General features: G+C 38.3%; 1 protein-coding gene across 1 annotated transcript; it reads left to right on the forward strand.

Annotated features, from left to right (window-relative positions):
* Positions 1–535: 535 nt before the first annotated feature.
* Positions 536–18624, forward strand: gabrzb (gamma-aminobutyric acid type A receptor subunit zeta, b). Its single transcript, XM_088012897.1, has 9 exons — positions 536–607; positions 4899–5024; positions 6962–7029; positions 8269–8486; positions 11099–11181; positions 15347–15484; positions 15654–15806; positions 17290–17480; positions 18030–18624. Exons 1-9 carry the CDS (start codon positions 556–558, stop codon positions 18393–18395), a joined length of 1395 nt encoding a protein of 464 aa, XP_087869023.1. The 5' UTR covers positions 536–555; the 3' UTR covers positions 18396–18624.
* The last annotated feature ends 1092 nt before the right edge of the window (positions 18625–19716 follow it).

A 19716-nucleotide genomic window follows, 5' to 3' on the forward strand; every position in this document is an offset into this window, starting at 1 on the left:
GCTCAACTCTAAGGAAAATGTCTTCATCTTTTTTTTATCCCAGCTGTGTCAATGAAATCTAATTATTGTGGGTTACTAAAATGCTTTTTGGTATTTATGAAGACAATGAAGCCTATTTTGAGTTCCACTATGTAGATGCTGCCAATGTATAAATGGTAATTGGACAGAAAATTACATCCAGAACGCCATTGATTTTCATCCTACATTTTCTTTCACCTAAACAAAGTTCTGAAAAACAGCTTGCATGCAGCTACCTTTGTATAATCAGACAATTATTAAAATACAGAGATGGTACCAGGCTTTTTTTGCGCAACCATCTCAAGAAAAACAGATGGTGCTTCTGGATTGGCTAATGCTATTAGCTAGTTTGTAACACCAGCTAACAGTGTGCCAAGTTGCATTGCTTCTAGGTATTCAGCTTCCCACACTGCAATTTCTTTCAGAAGTTTAAGATTTCCTCCTTGAAAACAATCTACAAATTGTATTGTAAGTTAATAGCGCAGTTTGTAGAGCTGTTGCCTTGCTGGGTTCGATTCCCGGCCCCGGTCTTTCTGCATGGAGTTTGCATGTTCTCCCTGTGCATGCGTGGGTTTTCTCCAGGTACTACGGTTTCCTCCCACAGTCTAAAAACATGACTGTTAGGTTAATTGGCCTCTCCCTAGGTGTGAGTGTGTGTGTACATGGTTGTGTGTCTCTGTGTTGCCCTGCGACAGACTGGCGACCTGCCAGGGTGTGCCCCGCCTCTCGCCCGGAACGTTAGCTGGAGATGCACCAGCAGCCCTCCTGACCCCACTAAGGGACAAGGGTGTAAAGAAAATGGATGGATCCAGAGAAATGATTTTAGCATTTTCATCATATTCAGTGACACTGCACCAAGTCCAGTACCTGCACCTGGATCCACCTGATTTCTTCCTTTACATTATTCGGTCTTTGTAAAACAAACCAGTAAATTTATTCAGATCAGGGTGAGTCCGTCCTCCAGGGCCGGCATCCTGTATGTTTTGGTACCTGGTGGAAGTCTCTACCTCCTCAGCATGTCAGTGTTCAGGCGTGTTGAACCAGGGAGAAAACTAAAATATGCAGGACAGGGGTCCTTGAGGACTAACTTTGGACACCCCTGAATTAGATGCAGGTAACCTTAGAAAGTCGGAGTGGCTGTGGAACAGTGGCATCTTGTTATTCTTGATAGGCAGCACAGTGTGCAGGTTGTGGGTCTGCGTCGTGTCATAGTGCTGAGGGAACCTGCTCTATATGAATATGAATGGTATTCATTGTGAGTGCACATGCGTGAGAAAATATAAATCATCACTTTATGTTTGACTCGATCTGTGTTGCTGCTCAACCAAACAATCTCAGATCAGCTGCTTGTGTTGGAAGAAATCATGAATTCTTGGAGTGTTTTGGAAATCTACTTTGCTTTCCCTGTTTTTCTGCTTCTTCTTATTTTATTTTTTTTTCAGGGCTCAGTGGTTAGCAACTGTTTGGCAGGTTGGAAAGCTCAAGTCTCATTCTGCAGGTGAAGGTTTAGACAGCCAAAAGTTAGAGTCTGGGGATTTACTGAGATGGACAGAATGAGAGGAGATGTGAGATCTGCTGCATTCCATTATCTGACAACTTTGGGTTTTCATCCATTAGAAAGTGTTATGTTATGTTTCTGTTTGCGTTACTTAAATGTTTAAATGTTCATTACAATGATTTGATGTAAAAAAAAAATACTATAAATCTGCATAGCTCTGGACCTCTTCAGTGGCATTTTGTACATATTTTTGCCTTCATGTCTGTTATTACAAACACACATACATTTGTGCGGGGAGACGGGGGGTCAAACAGGGTGACCCAGATTGATTTTACCAGAAGCTGAATGCAGTCAGCACCATTACTAACATGGCTTCCCCATCCAAAAGAGCTGCCAGCTGAAACAACAGGCTGCCAGCCCTGTGAGTGGGACTTTATGCAGCATAGCATCAGTCTGTCAAGGTGGAGGCACCCCCCCATCTCAGCTGATTTGACACAGTCAGGTGAAACAAGTCGAGCTTTCTGGCAAAAAAGTTTCTTTTTTCTTCACTGTGGAATCAAGCCTGGGTTTAAAAACTCAGGGGGTCCAGTTCAGGACAAAAACAACAAAACAAAACAAAACAAAAGATAAAGGAGCTATGGCCGAGAAAAATGAAAACTTCCTGTCGTCATTCAGAGTGATAGGAATTGAATATTTTGCCTTCTTTTTTAACACAAGTGTGTTTTATGTGAGTTTAGAAGGACAGAAACGCAGTTACGTTTAAAAAAAATAAAAAAAAATATGTCAAAGGAAACAGGTTGGAATAAATAGCAGCAAACAAAACAATTCTCCAAAAAATAAAAGTGGGAAAACAAGCAGGCAGGTGAAGAGGCTGACAAATCTGGCAGGCAAACAGACTGAAAAGGACTGAAAAGGACTATATATACACAAAGAGAGAGGGGGAGAGTGGGTGATGAGACACAGAAGGCTTCAATTGGGACAAAACATAACCGTACAGTGGTGAAAAACAACGAAAAATAGAGAAAAATATTATATCGGAAAAGAGAGAGTGAGAAGCACGAGCAGTTAGAGGTTGATTCTGAACTTGCCTCTTATTTTTAAATATTGCATGTGATTTTGGGAAGGGATTAGAAATGTTCACATTATTTATCATTAACACAAATTCCTTTTATTGCAATATGAATTATGAATTATTGTGACAATGATTAGCTCTTTTTAAATGTGTTTGCACAGCATTTTCGTTTGTAATTTAGCTATTTATTTCTATTGCTGATACCAAGAGAGCGACAATAAACATCAGCATCATAATAAATCTGAATAGATGCAGTTATTTTATGCAACACTTAATGTAAATGATGAGTAGAAGTTGTGGGGCTTTAACTGTAGAGACATGCATTAAAAAAATGACTCCAATGAATGTAGAATACTGGTTACAAAAACACTCCTGATGATAATAACCATATTTCTATAGTTATGTCAGCAGATTGGCGTTTTACTCATAATGACCACCATTGTTTAGTTTCTTTTGCTAACCTGTGCAGCTTAAAATGCAGATTATTTTTTATTGATTTCTGGTCTTAACACTATCTGGATTATTCTTTTTGCTGTGAATGATTGCAACAATATTTACATGCAGTATTAGTTATTGTATTGATTTTTAAAATATCATTAATAAAAACAAAAGCTTCAATTCCTGCACATAGAACCATATCATCTTATCACAAAAGAGAATGAACATTTAACTATCAGTTTTGTTTTTCACATCAGTAGTTTTTTTTTTTTGTCTTTATCTTTGTTGATTTTTCTTTGCATTTCTACTCAGAAATCTGTGAAATCATAGCTGTTTCTATGCTCAGCGTCCGAAAACAGACTTCAAAATTGTCTTTTTCTTCTGGATATTTTGAACAAACAACAATAATATGCAGATGTTAGTTGTATTTATGTTTAAACGTTCGTATGATTTTTCTGTGGAGTGTTATTTTTGGGTCACACATTGTATTCACACTTTATGAAAAGTGTTTCCAAAAGTATCTGGATTTTTATCTGGTCGTCAAACTAACAAAACACATACAGATCTAAACTGATGCAGTGAAGTAAGGCAGCAGGTCTGTGAGATATTTTTGCTCCTGTTTGGATATACTCCATGCACTGTGTTTCAAAATGATCAGAATAAGCTTTGCATCAAAGAATAACAAAAAAATGCTGCTAATAGAGTGCTGTATCCAAGGATGGTACTGGAATGTTAAGTGGAAGGAAAAAGTATGGAAAGCACAGTGAAGGGAAGTTACACAAGGCGTGAGTTGGGGCTGCAAAGTGCATGGCCTCAGCTTTTGGTAAGAAAACATTTCCAAATTGAAAAAGTTTTCTTGATATTTATTTTACTTAATAAGAATAAAGGTTTGAATCTAAGTATAACTTTACTCAAGTTAATGAGATGTGGCTGTACATTCTTTGGAACTTTTTGGCCAAATCGTTTTCTTTTGGCTCTCCATTCATCGATCCAGACAGTATTTGTACCTGCTTCTCCTTTCAGTGGATGAAGTTTAGATGAACATTTAGAAGCAAAACAAACAATCACTGCAATTTGCGAATGACAGTCGTTGAAATCACATGGGCTTTAATTACGTCAATTAATTTGTAAAGCTTTCATACATTAAATCATATTCACTCTAAATGCTCATGACTCACGTGGGGGCTGATATTAAAGAGCTCCAAACATTGTACCCATTTTAAGGCTCTGAGCTTGCTCTCCTCCTCTCATACATCAGCTCACAAGTGACATGGGGGACTGCTGCCGGTGTGGGGAGATGAATGTTTTTTCAGCTTGCGCACATGGCCTGATCTGTCTTGCTTCAGCTTCTCTTACATCATGGCACGTGCCTCGGGGTTTTTTTCTCTTCAGAGCAGCTCTGTATTTAGGGTGTGATTTACGCTCAAACATATATACACACACACACACACACACACCCCCACACACACACACACACACATGCGCACACACACGCACCGCTTGGGAATGTTCCTCTGCTTCAAATTGCAAGCAGTATTATCATCTTCCTACACTTCAATGTGCCTTTAAGGATCGCATTCAGGGAGGGAAGTGGAAAAAAAAAACCTCATGAAAGCAACCATATAAAAGACAAAAATGGACAGAAAAACAGACCAAGGCCAGGGAATAATTTATATTAAATTATATTCGCCTGAAGATATTTATTTTTTATTCTTAGCTTGTCCTCCATTTCACTGATGCCATTTTAATCTGCAGCTCAGCAGCCCTTTAAGTCTGGCAGTCGACGCCCTACGGATTCGTCAAAGAAGGATCCACCTGCAGAGGGGAGGAGAACTGAGAGCTGTCGTTTATTTCAGCCTTTCTCTTTCTCTGTCTTTGTTCTCAGGTTGTTAGAGAACTCGCTGCTCAACGCAGAAGTGAAGGAAGGAGAGATTCTGCCTCCTACCATTCAGAGGCTGATGAAAGGATACAACAAGTATCTCAGGCCTTTCTTTGAGAGTAAGGAAGCAGCACAGACATGCAGATGTGGAAATGACAAAACAGTCAGAGGATGGTGGTGTAATGGAGAATGGGAGGAGTTCAAATTGTCGAATTGTGCTTGCATGTCCTTGCTGAATATTTCATGCCTCCATTCATACACTCAAATGTAATTGAATTCTTTGAAATCCAGGTGTAAAGAAAAGAGAATGTGGAAACACGCAGATAAAGGTTCTGGCTTTGCAGATAAAAATGTGTGAAATGATTTAAAGGGGCAGTTTTATGTAAAATTTTCTTTTTTTATTTTTTAGCTTTGCGTTATAATATTATTCCCTCATCAAAATCATACCTGGAGTTTTGCCTTGGTCTTTTCATGCATGTTTGAGAAATCCTTTAATCTCTATTGGCAACCAATGGGACTCTCTCTTCTCCTTCAGACTAGCCAGCAGCAATTAGCAAACATCTGGTGGAACTGAGCATCTACTTATTATATGAGTTACCTCTGAGTGCAGCACTGGTAGGATGGTCGTTAAAGGGTTAACAGAGGAGCTATGTTGTGATGACTTCCTGAAGGCGAAGTTTCAAACAGAGCAGGAGCTTCCCACAATTTCAAGGTGTTAAATTACAAAGTCATATTTTAAGTCATATTTGATATATGTAGCATTTTTACGACAACTGAAGTTAACATAGTTACTTGATTGTGCTATAAAATGTCTGTAGAAAACATAAAAATGCCCTTTCAAAATAAATGTTATTTACTAAAGAAGCATTATCAGATACTTAAAACTTTAAATAACTCCAACCTTTAGTTTTAGTTAATTTGTTCAGCATAATTTCTGGCAGTCCCACATTAATAATTCAGCCTCTTCAGCCAATAAGGCAGCACTTAGGCCTTTTCTACAGCATTTCACAATGTTGGCCCAATAAGGTTGGAGCATAAAAGGAGTAAAATCTTTGGCCCTTATGTTTGGCACAATCTCTAGATGATCCAGAGTTCTGGGTACTCTCTCCTCTTCAACTCACAAAGCAAGTTTTCTACAGGATTTGGGTCTGTGGACTAAGAGAATCTTGGCAAAAAGTACATTTTATATCCACTGAACCATTTCTATGTTGAAATGACTCATAAGCTAAGCGATCTAGCCATGAACCACTAACAGTTTACTGTTAACATCCACCAAACTAAAACTAATCAAACTAAAAAATACATTTTAAAAATTCTTACACTAGATTTATTTTTATAAATTATTGGGGTTCCCTACTGGTTTTTCTTCTGGGATTTTGTTAAATAACTATTATGTCTTAGCATAGATTTTTTTTGTGTGTGTGACTTTAGACCATAATTGAGCTTTTAGGCATTGACTAAATCTCAAATGATTTTGCTAATTACTGAAATAAAATTTTACAAACCTGTCATCAGTAGCTCCAGACATTATATTTGCCTGGTAGGAAAAACAAATCTGAAGTAAAAATGAGTGTGAACGTCCAGAGGAATAATGAGATTCACTGTAGGTCTTTCTATTGTATTATTATTTTTAGCCCTGATAAAACAGCACCAGATCACTGCTGTTTTCTCCTATCAAGATAAAAGCTCTGCAGCAAATTGACCGATACTGCAGAGCCTGTTAATACAAACACAAATAACATTGTGATAATGAAAATATTCCTTCATCTAGCAGTAAGTTTTCATGTAATTGTGCTTTAAAAATTAACATTTTCACTGATAGTTGGCATCTCAGATAGAAAAAGAAGACATATTTGCAAATAACTTCTAAGTCTAAATAGACCAGTTTCTATTTTGACACTATAGAGTTGGCATATTTGTTCTTGTATGTTTCATGGCCTTCTCTTTGAAGACCATAATAATTTACCACTATCATTCAAACACATTTGACAGAAACACTTGCAAACCCGTCAGTGTTGTGTACATGTGTAGTACCAGTTTTCTCTTTGTTTTTGAGATGGTCCTGTGACGGTGGGAATGAGTTTGGACATCGCTAGCATTGACACCATTTCTGAGATCAACATGGTAAGATACTCACTCTTACATTTGATGGATTGTTGTGGATATTGTTGTTTTGTTTCACTGCGTCGTAAATTAAATTAACTGCAATAAACCAACAAAGTGTTGAATCCACAGTGCTGGCTCTTTTTAGATTTAAGATATCAGTATTTTCACATTGTGGATTAAAATAACATTTTTGCTTTCAAACCAACTATAACAATGACATTTATGCAAAAATCAAGACTACACTGAGTCTAATTAAGGGGACCACTACCACACTTGTACAAATGTATAAACGGATAGATGGATTTAGAAAAAGATCTATTGTGAATATTTTAATTACTTGATACATTAATATTTAAGGTAAAATGAAATAAGAGTCCCATGGTATAGGAGGTGCAGATGTTTACAGTTCGGGTGGAATAATCTCTTGACAGTACAACTATAACTTGAGCACTCCCCTAATCTGGGATTTATGGAAGACTGGCAGGAAGAAAACCATTGTTAAAATAAAGCTGTGAAAGTCCTATTTTCAGTTTGCTGCAAGCCATGTAGGGGACACAGCAAAGTTTGTGGGATAAAATGCTCTGTTCAGATAAAACTCTGTTCAGACATGCAAAATTATATGTGTGGTGAAAAAGAAAAACTCACAGAAACATGATGTCACTCTGGACACACCATGCCCTTCATAAAACTGTAGACTGTATCTGAAGGCTACCTTCCAACAAGCAGCGCTAAGCATACAGAGCCACACTGCAATAATTTACGTCAAAGCATATATTCATGTGTTAAAATGACCCAGTCCAAGTTCAGACTTACATTGCATTGAAAATATGTTGCATGGTTTGAATATGGTTGTTCTAAGATCCAATCTGACACTGAATTGTTTTGCAAGAGAAAAATAAATCGATCAAATATGCTGTAAGTGGGGCTGTAAGATATGAAAACTACAATTTTCAGATTTCCGTCTGTTAAATAAAAAAGAAAAAGGAAATATTGCATCATTTCCTTTAGTTATATGAAGTAATCATGTTTGGCACTCAGTCAGTGTTTTGCACAGAAAGTCAGTCTTGTTTTTGAAAAACAAGACTGAGCAGACCTGCTGATTTGAGGCCCTGCTGTGCATAACTGTGGCCCCAGGCACAGAGGGGCCTCCAGGAACCGACTTCATCCACACAAATCAAGCAGCCAACATGACTGCCAGCCTGTTATTGACATGCCTGTTAAAAGTGTCTGATGAACTTGTTCTCCCAATTCCTGCAGGACTACACGGCCACCATATTCCTCCGCCAGCGCTGGACGGATGAGCGCTTGGTGTTTGAGGGCAACAAGAGCCTGAGCCTCGACGGGCGCCTGGTGGAGCTTCTCTGGGTGCCGGACACTTTTATTGTTGACTCCAAAAAATCCTTCCTGCATGATATCACAGTGGAGAACAGACTGATCCGCATCTTCCCCAATGGGACCGTCCTTTATGCTCTGAGGTGGGCTAACAAAGAAGCATTGTTGGTCATTCGTTTTGTTTCGATTTTTCTTCTTCTTCTTCTTCTGCTCCAGCAGATAATAGAAAAGTAGGCCAGGGAATCAAGAAGAAACAGGCTGGGGGAGGAAGCGTGGGCTGAATTTGAGATAATGTGATTGCAACGCTGGGAGTTATATCACACTATTACTCGACTATTGGATTGTCTGAGTCCACAAGCTCTTGATGTGTGGATAGTGTGAGCATCACCAAGTCCAGTCTGGATGTGTAGGGCAGATATTGTGCTGTATGAACGACAAGCCTTTGGCAGTTTGTGCCATTCTTATTAAATATTCTCAGCCAAGTACACATGTTGTACATTTTCCAGTTATATGTGATGTGAGTGTCAACACGACAGTCATGATGCTCTGAATGGGAGAAAGAAAGTACACCATGTTCCTATTTCTAGAATATTATGTTTCAAGAAATGCTAAAAGAAATAATCTGATTATTTGAATTCAGCTTCAATTCTACACTTTGATTAGTGACTATAAACACGAAGGGACTAGGAGAAAACTATTGACTGAAAAATAAGTACAATGTTTATTTTAGGAGTTGCTGCGTAGTTCAGTTTAAATCCAATAAGAGCATTTTATTTTTCTTCCAGTATCTTTCTGAAAAGATGTACTTAGTTTCACTAGAAGCCTTTTCCTTTTGCCTTGGTTTAATTTATAATTATACTGAAAACACATGGTGAGTTTTTAGTTACTGGAGGTTAGATTTAAATAAGAACTTTGTTTGTTATTCTCTGATACTTAAACCATGAGAATCATAAAGGGATGTACTTTCTATTTCCCAACACTGCAGATATAGAAATTATCAAGGAAATGCAGCAGTTATGACTCCAGTTTTGACTCAGACACATGTTTTAAATAGATGGAAAACAAACCATGCCAAAACAGAGTTGGATGGTGAGTATCAGTGTGTGTGTTTGGATGGTTTACCCAGGTGTCTCAACATTGTCCCCGTGTGCAACAAGCCTTATCTTCAAAAACAGAAAACGTGAACTTTCCCCGTCAAAGTTTTAATCAGTGTTTTCATTCTTAAGACCCGTGTGCATTGAGGACAAGATGACTCCATTTGAAGGCTGATCGATACTCGTCTCCCTCTGGTTGGCTCTGACTTCATGGGCCGTTGCTTTTACACAGGAATCGGTGCTCTCGCTGCACCGCAGTGTGACACAGGGAGCGTTGAGGGAAAAGCACTCAACAGGACCAGCTAAAATAAAACAAGCAAACGAAAAAAAGGAAAAGGAAGTCAGGAGAAGCATGGCAACCTCAGGGGATTCAAGCTGGGAAAGGGGACAGAGCGAGGTGAGAAATGTATGATGCTGGAGGAAAAAGGAAGAAAGGACAGCTATGCTGAGTGTTTCACTGCTGGCCAGGAGGGAAAGAGCTACAGATGTCAGAGTGATTGTAGTGAAACTCCCAGCAGTTTAAAGGATTTTAACAAGGCCCCTTTTTTAGATCATGTATGTCCTTTTATATGTTGTGGTAAGATACTGATAAACATCAAGTTAAAGATGACCAAGTTTCATCACAATAAAACCTTATGATGGGACATGGATGATGAAAGCTAGAGTCAAAGTGAAGAAGTGGTTTGCAGTGGGAGTAGCAGAAAGTTTCTCTGTAATCACTGATTAATGCTGCCACTTACTGGTCCGTCCTTCATTGCAGTAACAGAATTTTGTTCTGAACAATTTACAAAAATCTAATAAGCTGAAAGATTATCATAATAAAAAAGTTGCTTTTAATCAACATGATGGGTGTTAATAACTTATAAATATATTAATAACATATTGTTATATAAATAACATCGCTCATTGTTGTAAAAAGCTTGGTCGAGTAACAACTCTAACATTCTCCTGTCTTTTCCATTTTAAGGGTATTTAGTCTCTCTTTCAGTTTTTTTAAACCAATTTTGGCAATTCAAAGTTTCTAAACATCTTGGCCAAAGGAAAAAAAAAAATCCCTTTAAACCATGTGGATCGTTGTAGGTTTCTAAAAAGACCATAAGATGATTTAATAAAAATATTGATGTGTTTTAAGGCTTTTTGCACATCATTACCAGAGATGCCAGGACCTGCAGAGGGCGCTGTGTCTGAATGCAGTTATTTCTGAAGGAAAAGATGAAAAGTGAAGGCCTCCAGATATGATGCGTCATGGCTGCATTATGTCATCCATCGCAGTGTCTCTCCACGCCTGATAATTACAGATCTAATTAGCTGTATAACATCTCTGTGGTAACATATTGATAAATGCCAGAGGAATGCCTAATGTGGCTGTTATGAATAATGGGATCTGCTTGTTACTGTTATATAATTAGGATCAATTTGGTACTTCTGTGTTTTTTTTTTTATTAATGTGTGTAAAATTACATTTTGCTTTGAATTTCATACAATTTGCTAAAACGCCATGGGATTCATTTCTCATTCATTGCATCTCATACTTTTCATGTTCTGTGGTAAGAATGAGAGCTTTTGATGAGTTTATCACTGATTAGTGACGCCAACTGTCATCCCTTCAAATGTAAATATGGATTCTAATAAGGGAAAAAACATTATTCTTTTTTCTTCAGGATCACCACCACTGTGGCGTGCAACATGGATCTGACGAAGTACCCAATGGACAAGCAGACCTGCACATTACAACTAGAGAGCTGTAAGACACTTCACTCTTTGTTAAGAACATTTGAGCCATGCTCCTTGAGCCAGGGGCAGAGAGTTGGTGGGTGGGTGTGATTTCAAGTGAATGTGATCAGAACGAGGGATCAAACACATCACTTTCTCTCATCTTCTACATCGCTTGCAAAAGCAAGTGCAATCTTTGCCTGTGTGTGTGCAGAAAAAAACAACAAAACACTGATGTCACAGTGCATCAGAAGCTGGGACATTTTAGGTAAAAATGGAATAATCTGTTGTGTTTGGCACTGGAACAGCCGACTCTGATTAAAAAGAAAACACACAAACACAAAGCCAGAGGGTTGTGCTTGAAAATTATCTACGTCGTTAGTGAAGAGTTGCTGAGTAGAAAAAGTACAAGCTGCACGCTTTCTGTGAAGCTTTAGGAACCCTTTAAACTTTGACAGAGCGTGAGGCTTTTATATTACTTTAACACGGATAAAGCACAAACAGTGTCTATCCAGCCACACCTTCGCTGCCTTGCAGCAGAGTGCGTTCTCACACTTTGTCTTGTTTCAAACACAAACCTCAATGTATTTCACTCAGGCTTTCTGTGACAGACCAAACAAAGAACATAATCCTCCATAAGTGGAACCATCAGTAGACACGGTTTTGAAACTTCTACAAGTATGGGATGCATTTCTGTGTTCGGCTCCGCTTTGTGCTGATAGCCTCACATGTCATACGGCGCTTCCCCATTCTCCGCCTTAGAGACAAGGCGAGGAGGGAGCTGAGTGTAGAGCCGCTTCGTCTCTGCACCAAGCATAGCATGGCGCTGTGGGGCTGGTGTGCATAAATGCATAATTTTTAATTTATGCATTTTGCATGAGAGCCAGAAAGTTGTGTATTCATATCATATAAAAACACCTTCTTTCATGTTTTGGCGTGAAATAAGCATACCAACTCCAGAATAAAAGCGAAAGTCATGTAAAAAGTTGTATTGGTTTCTACAGTGAAATGTGTCCTGAACCAACACAGGCCGAAAAGCCACTCTGAGTGGAAGAAGCCATTACTTCAGAAGCAACACAAGAAGCTGGATTAAAGTTTGCCAATGTGTTCAGGCATAAATTATTTTCTTTGGCTGCACCATCATGCAACCTACGATCCAACATACAGTTCTAAAAGCAATTCTACCTCATATTTGTAAAATATCTGTAAACTTCTGAATTTGAAGAAAGTTTTATTCTGCAAAAACACAAATTCTTACCAAGTATTTCTGGTCTGGTTTGCAGTTCAATTACCTCAGGACATGAGTATATTTTAAGACAGTAATTTATTAATATTGATGGAAAACTATTAGTTGTAAATGTCTTGTTATGAGTGAAATAATCTGCCTGTGGAACTGGCACTTTATTCAATGCTAAGACATTATTTACTTAAAACAAGCTCTTAAATCTTGCTGAAAAGTTACTAGCAAGTTAGTTTATTATTTTTCAGGTGTGCAAACATACTTGGTAAAATTTTGCAGAATAACAAAAATCTTCCTCTTATTATTCTAACATTTACCAAAATAAAAAATCAAATATTTTACCCTAACTGCTTTATAACAGGAACAGTTTGGTCTAATTATATTTGTCTGTATATTTTATATGCTTTTTGGGGCCATGAAGTAAAGTAAAGAGTACCTAAAATAAAAAAAGTCGTTATAATTGAAAGAAGGTTTATTCTTTGGTGACATGGTGGATATAAACATGTTTTACATCTTCCTCCACTTTCTATTCCCAGATTGCTTTAGTTTTTTTTGTTTTTTTCTGTAAAATGACAGCCAGCCAGACTAGGCTCAGTCTGATCCCTGCCAGAAGCCAACCAAACCCTCAGCTCCACACAAAACCTTTACCTCAAGCTCCAGGGCCACTTAGCTGACAGAAAGACATTTTAAGGATAAAGTCAGGTAACTGAGAGGTGGGTTCTTCCTCTGGACCCTCAATAATTCTTGGCTAAATATCTCTTTCTTATCTTTTCCTCCCTCAGTTCTGTTTCTATCCCTTCCTGATGTTCAGTTTCGGTTCTGTATCACATCCTGTCCTCCTCTAGCTGTCCCGGTGTCTCTTTATGAAAATGTATATCCAAGGATTTATTTCTTTTAAAGCCGTGCCAGAATTGGATCCTCTGCGCAGGAGGAAGCTTTAAAGGCAGTGCTGTTGTGGGAGTGTGTGGGGTGTTTAAATTAGGATGCAGTAAAATATTTAGTGCTTCTTGGCAGCAATAGACATTAAAATAGTGCCATTCTTTTGTAGAGCTTGAAATAAAATGTCGGTGCTGGATGCCACCTTTGGCAAAGTCTGTTGTTAGAATGTGGAACCGAAGGGCCGACTTTTCCATGTCAACGTTTAACTTCCTGTGTCGTGCCAGTGCTGCAGGTCAGAAAACTGATCAGTTCTTCCTTTAAGAACCTCGGGTAGAGACAAAACTGATTTGTTGAAGGCATCAAAGTCAACCGTACCCCACATTTAACTGCTCATCAGTCCATGACTTTAGATTAAGTAAGGTGAAGACCCTCGCCACACTTGAAATGCTGAGGAACCAAGTTCATCAACAGACCAACTGGCTTCAGCTTCATCTTTTCATATGGGTTGGTTCAGGGTGAACGGTGAGAAATGAAGCATCATTTCTGACAGGGGATTGCAGGGGTCCAAACTACGGTTCTTATTCTCTTACTCCCTCTGCAGACACATTTGGAAAATGCATCTGAGACTTTTAACCTCATTAAATGAGCAAGTCTGGCTTTTAGAACTGAAAATCAACCACATGATGGTTCCTATAACCTTACAATATTAGACTCATATGCTGCTACAGTAAACCCTTTCACACATGACTGTGTTCTCTTTGATCATCAGATTTTTTCAGGCCTTCTTTGAACAATAATTAATCGGGTTATCTCAGTTGCGCTGTCTGCATGCTTTGTCTGTTTGTGTTATGGTACGAGGTAAGAGTGATGCTCCTCACCAGGATCTTGTTGCACTTTTTTGTTATCTTCTTTGATTAAGTGAAGGAACAGAAGTACATGCATGAGCATCCCTTTGAACGTTTTCACACTCTGTCACATCACAACCACAAACTCCAATGCTTGTATGTTATTTAAATTTCAGGAAAGAGATCATCACAGTGGAATTCACAGTTGTAAAGTAGAAGAAACAGTGCACATTATATTTAAAGAACTAAAAAAATAAAAATAAATCTGAAAAGTGTGGCATGCATGTCTATTTAATACCCCACGATTCAGTGCTTGCAGAGCCATGTTAAAGGGTATTTCTCTGCTTTGCATTTCTACAGACTAAACTTTTTTCTTACTTGTCTTTACAAAAAAGCTGAAACTGAGTCAGACTGGAGTCAGTGTTGCAATAATTTGCATAGCATTTTAAGTCATGTTTTGGTCTGAACTTTGACTAGGACATTCTGAAACATGAATATCCTTTCATCTAAATCATTCCAGTGCAGTTTAGGATTATGGAAATGTAAACTTCCACCTGACCAGCTGCTAATGTAAGACGTGATGTTGCTTTAAAAGTTTTGAACTCTCATGGGTTCACTTTTAAATGTTAAATGGAGGTCTGCTGTTTCAGCACTTCACTTTGCTTCCCTCCAACGTCTTTCTTGTTGCAGATATTTAGCATTATGCCTAGTTTGCCAGGCCCCCACTGTGAAGCTCCATTCCTAAACAACCGAGTCTTAATAAGATCAGAACATTGCACAGCTATTAGCCATTAACATTCCCTGCTGTTTCTCTCATTGCCACTTCAGGCCTTAGCAAAGGAAACATCAGTTATTCTGTTGCTGTAAAATCCACAGCTGTAGCACTGATTTAATGCTCATGTCTCCATGTTCCACGTCTCAAAAGGAACTGCAGTTATTTAGGTGCATATAAACAAATTCTTCCACATTACAAAGTGCAAACCAACATATTTATTTATGTGAATTTGTGGAACAAGAAAGAGACATTTGATGATGCGATATTCCAGCTCAGACATAACAACACAGATACCCTCTGAATAAAATGAAGAACCACATCACACATTGCTGCCAAAGAGATGAACAATAAAGTCATAAAACAAAGAATAAAAACAAGGGATTAAAAAATGGTCTGGCTACATTCTATAGACACACAAACTTGAAAGAAAAGATTTTATCTCTGTGCTCTTTTTCAGGGGGCTACAACATCAACGATGTCATGTTTTACTGGACCCGAGGAAATGAGTCTGTCAGCGGTTTAGACACCCTGCAACTGGCTCAGTACACCGTGGAGGACCACTACACATCTGTCTCAGAAGCTGTCTACGAAACAGGTGAGAATGTTTGAGTTTGGTTTAAAAGAAGGGCCTTATCTTTGAATATTTTGAATTATATCACTTAGGTAAGTTTATGCCACTTCTTCTAAACTCAACTGTGCTTTAAATTGGCATCTACATTCTTTCTTTCATGGCTGTTTCTTATTTTTTCTCTTGTCTCTTGAAGGCCATTACCCGAGGCTGGTTTTCCACTTCGAGCTGAAAAGGAGCATTCTCTATTTCATCCTGGAGACGTATGTCCCCTCCAGCCTGCTGGTGGTCCTCTCATGGGTGTCCTTCTGGATTTCCTTATCCTCTGTTCCGGCTCGAATTTGCATAGGTATTCATCAAATCTGACTCGAGAATATTTTTCTATTATGTCTGACAATTTTCCAGCCAAACAAAAATCTTTCATGATATTTTGAACTGTTGTTTTAATTAAAAACTAACTTATGACAAAACATGTGATGAGGAACTTCTTTGAACCCCCACCGTTCAGGAGTTTGTGAATCACGTTGCAGCTTAAGTGGCCTACGATTCTAGACAAACAACTTATTTTGACTCTGGGTGTTGCAGCTCCTCTTCAGGCAGTCCACAGCCCATCTTGAGTGAGTGAAAGGCAGTGGCTGGATGGATGAATTGCAGATGCATTCAGGTCAAATCTTGGTTTAAGTTTGAGCTCAAAGATCTAAATTGATTCTGTTTGAGCTAAGCATTGCAACCCTGAAACCCGCCTGACTGCTCTCATTCTAACCTTTAAAAGCTGACAGAATATCAATCATCGCAGCACATGACAGTCAGCTGAATCTTTCATGATGTCTGTTGGTCCTCGTTCCCTGGGAATTGTTGGTGTTATATTTTAGAGAATTTCTTTTACTGTAGTCGTGCTATTTGGAATTTTATGGCCCTGTAAAACATAAATTTTACACAAGGTTTATTTTTTTTCTCGTTATTGAACATGATCCAGACGAACAGCTGAAGGTTGGGGAAGTGGGATGGATCCATCACAATCAAGCCTATTTTCAATCCGTCTTGCTTGTTTGCTATAATGAGCTAAATTATCTGTTTAATGTTTCATCCACTGACCATCTTAATTCTCTTTAACACTTTGTAAATTGTCCAATTTGCAGAGTTTAGACAATTAAACTATAATTGCCATAATCCTTTCATGATTGAGTGTTGACCAGACACTATAGAATATCTCTATGCGATCATGGGAAAATGTATAACTGCTAAACACCAGATGCGTTTTGTAGACGCCATCGCTTTCTGCCACTCCGTCACAAACATTTCATCAGTATAAATAGATAATTAAAATTTTAAAAATAAACTTTTATAAATGAATTTGAGTTTACTTATTCAGGAACATTAACTCCATAAAACTCCAATGTACCAGATTTAGCCCCTGGCTTTTTTTCTCTTACATTTGACTGAAACTTTTACAGTGTTGGTGTTAAATTTATTGCATATTTTAAAAAGAGAAACTACGCACCAGTAGTTTGCGTCATTCCAGGATTTTTTCTTTCTGTGAAACGCAAATTCTAGAGCAAACTAGAAAAAAAAAACATTGTGTAGACACTTTTCTAAACAAATCTATACTCATTGCTTTTAGAATAAATCTATAAGGTAATGGAAAGAGTAAGGACAGTTAATACTTTCAGATGTGATACTAAGTGGTTTTCAGAAACCTTCAGACCAACGTTTTAGTCATTAAAAGAGAATTCATTTAGTTTTGGCTGTTAGAATTTTTGGGGCTTGAATAAACCATTGAACATGTTTACCACATATCTCTACAGACCAATGCTGGTTTTATTGTTTGACAGGAGTGACCACAGTCCTGACTATGACCACCCTGATGATGGGAGCGCGGACGTCGCTGCCCAATGCCAACTGCTTCATCAAGGCCATCGACGTCTACTTGGGGATCTGCTTCAGCTTCATCTTTGGAGCGCTTATTGAGTACGCCGTGGCCCACTTCTGCACGCTAACTCATGCTGATGCTCACATGCTGATGGTGAGACTCTGCTGTATGTTTAAAAACTTTGTTGTTAATGTTCAAAATCTTACAACACCGTCTACAGTTATTGGCACTAAACTTTTAATTTCACGTTTTGAAGCAGTGGTGAGAACGATATCTCACATTAAAAAATAATTGGGACAAAATGAAAGTAGCAATAGCTTATGGCACCTTTGCTGTTTCTTTTTGCACAATCTTTCGACATCATCCAGACTGCTGGGTCGTCACTTGAACTCTTGTATCTTCAGCTCACCATCATCTCAGGCGGCTGAGATGATGGTGGAAAAATTGTAATTGGTAATTGGCCCAACTGAACAGCGATTTGCTCAGAAACTATCTTAATCTGACTTTACCGAAGCATTTAGGAAGTTCAGGAAACATTCGTTTTGTTGTATGTTTGAAAGGTTTAAAGACTTTTATACATCTTTACTGCGCTAATAAATGTGATTCTAGTCATTCTGTTTGCCATAATGCTGATCATCTTTGTTGTAATAATTATGTTTACCGCTTATCAAGTTTCTAATCCACCTGACCTTTGTCCTGCAGTACGGCCACCACATGCACGACATGGATGACGAAATGAACGGCATCGTCACCACCATTTCCACTCACTCCAGCAGAGCCAAGAGACGCAAGGAGCCCGCCGTCACTTCGCCGCCGGCGCCTGCCTCGGCAGAACTCAGCGTCAGCCCCTCCAGTCCTTCAGGCAGTGAGCCCAAGCCTGAAGTGTCCCCTCCAGAACCCACCAACTGGTGCCTCACCACTCTTGCCACACTGCGCAAAATCCTCCGCTTTATAAGCTGCTGTCACATCGAGAACCCCCACCACATAGACAACTACTCCAGAGTCACCTTCCCCCTTTCTTTCGTCATTGTCAACCTGCTCTACTGGACATATTATCTGTACTTCTAGTATCGGCTTTAGAGCGGCAGTGTGTCTCTGAGAGTGTGAGGCAAAGAGTGTATGTAGGCAAGAAGTGCATTTTACTGTATGTATGCACAGAAAGCATTAACAAGGTGTGTTCTGAGATGGGTTTATACCGTTTCTATATTTGGTTTCATAAGCAAAGTAGCAAATTCAAATGAGACCATTGGTTTTATTTATTTATTTATTTATTTATTTATTTAAAAATAGAACTGCAGCTTCATTTTGAATATCAAAACAGGTGCATCTCAATAAATTAGAATATAATTGATAGTTGAAATAGCAGTCCGGTGAAAAGTATCCCCATTTACAATATAGATGCTCAATAATTGGTTTCTGCTCTTTTGCATGAACTGCTGGTTCAGTGTGGCTCAGTGTGGCAGCTGGTTGCCTTCATCTGCTCCGATGGTGTCGTTTGTCTTCATAGGTTCTGTATTAAGATTAGGTTAGGGTAGTTTGCTCGAAATCTAAATGAGGATCTCCATATTGTTTGTTAACAAAGGGAAGCATAAAGTGCTCTAAATGTTGATTGTTGCGCTGACGTTAGGTTTGCTAAAACAAGGTGGAACAACACCGGCAGATGCTGTTTCTTCCAAAATTAGTGGGAATTTCCACAGTCAGTTTTATGAAGAGCTCCACTAAAAAAAGGCTGCACCTTTTTTCTACTTTACTTTTTTTCCTTCCACACAACTTCCCAGTAATATACTAAGATACAGAACTCAACCAACTTGATAATAATGAATTTTTATTTCTTGCAAATTAGAAGTCTTTGCCTTGATTTTCAATGCTGATATTTGTAAATTATAGCATTTTTTTCTGTCAATGGTCTGATATAATATTCAAATTTCTGAGAAATTAAATTTGGAGTTTTCATTAGGTGTAATCAAAATGAATGGAAATGACACTATATTACATGCAGGTTTTTTAATGATATTTTAATTTACTTGGATTCACCTGTTCACTTTCAATTCCTGCTTTTCTAAATAAATCAGTTATTTTGCTAAAACGAAACGGCCAGCTTTAATCAGAGAACATAAGGTCTGAACAGTTTTACCAATCCAAAAGTAAGAAAAGGCTCTTGCTTTCCTTCTAGTTGGGATATATTCATTTTAAGATGGAGCTGTGATTAAAGGCTTTGTGACAGATTTCACAAGGGCTGTTAGGTGAGAGCAAATTCCCACAGCACTTTGATTTTCTGCTGTGATGGACTGATCATCGATATTTTATAACTTCATCTTCTGTTTCCTGCAACATTTAGGAGGAAGTAGAGAAAAAAACTAATGACAGTTGTGAGGTGAAAAAGACCCAT

This window comes from Poecilia mexicana, unplaced genomic scaffold, assembly GCF_051168715.1.
Source record: "Poecilia mexicana isolate PSO_F unplaced genomic scaffold, ASM5116871v1 scaffold_15, whole genome shotgun sequence".
In the NCBI taxonomy this organism is placed as follows: domain Eukaryota; kingdom Metazoa; phylum Chordata; class Actinopteri; order Cyprinodontiformes; family Poeciliidae; genus Poecilia; species Poecilia mexicana.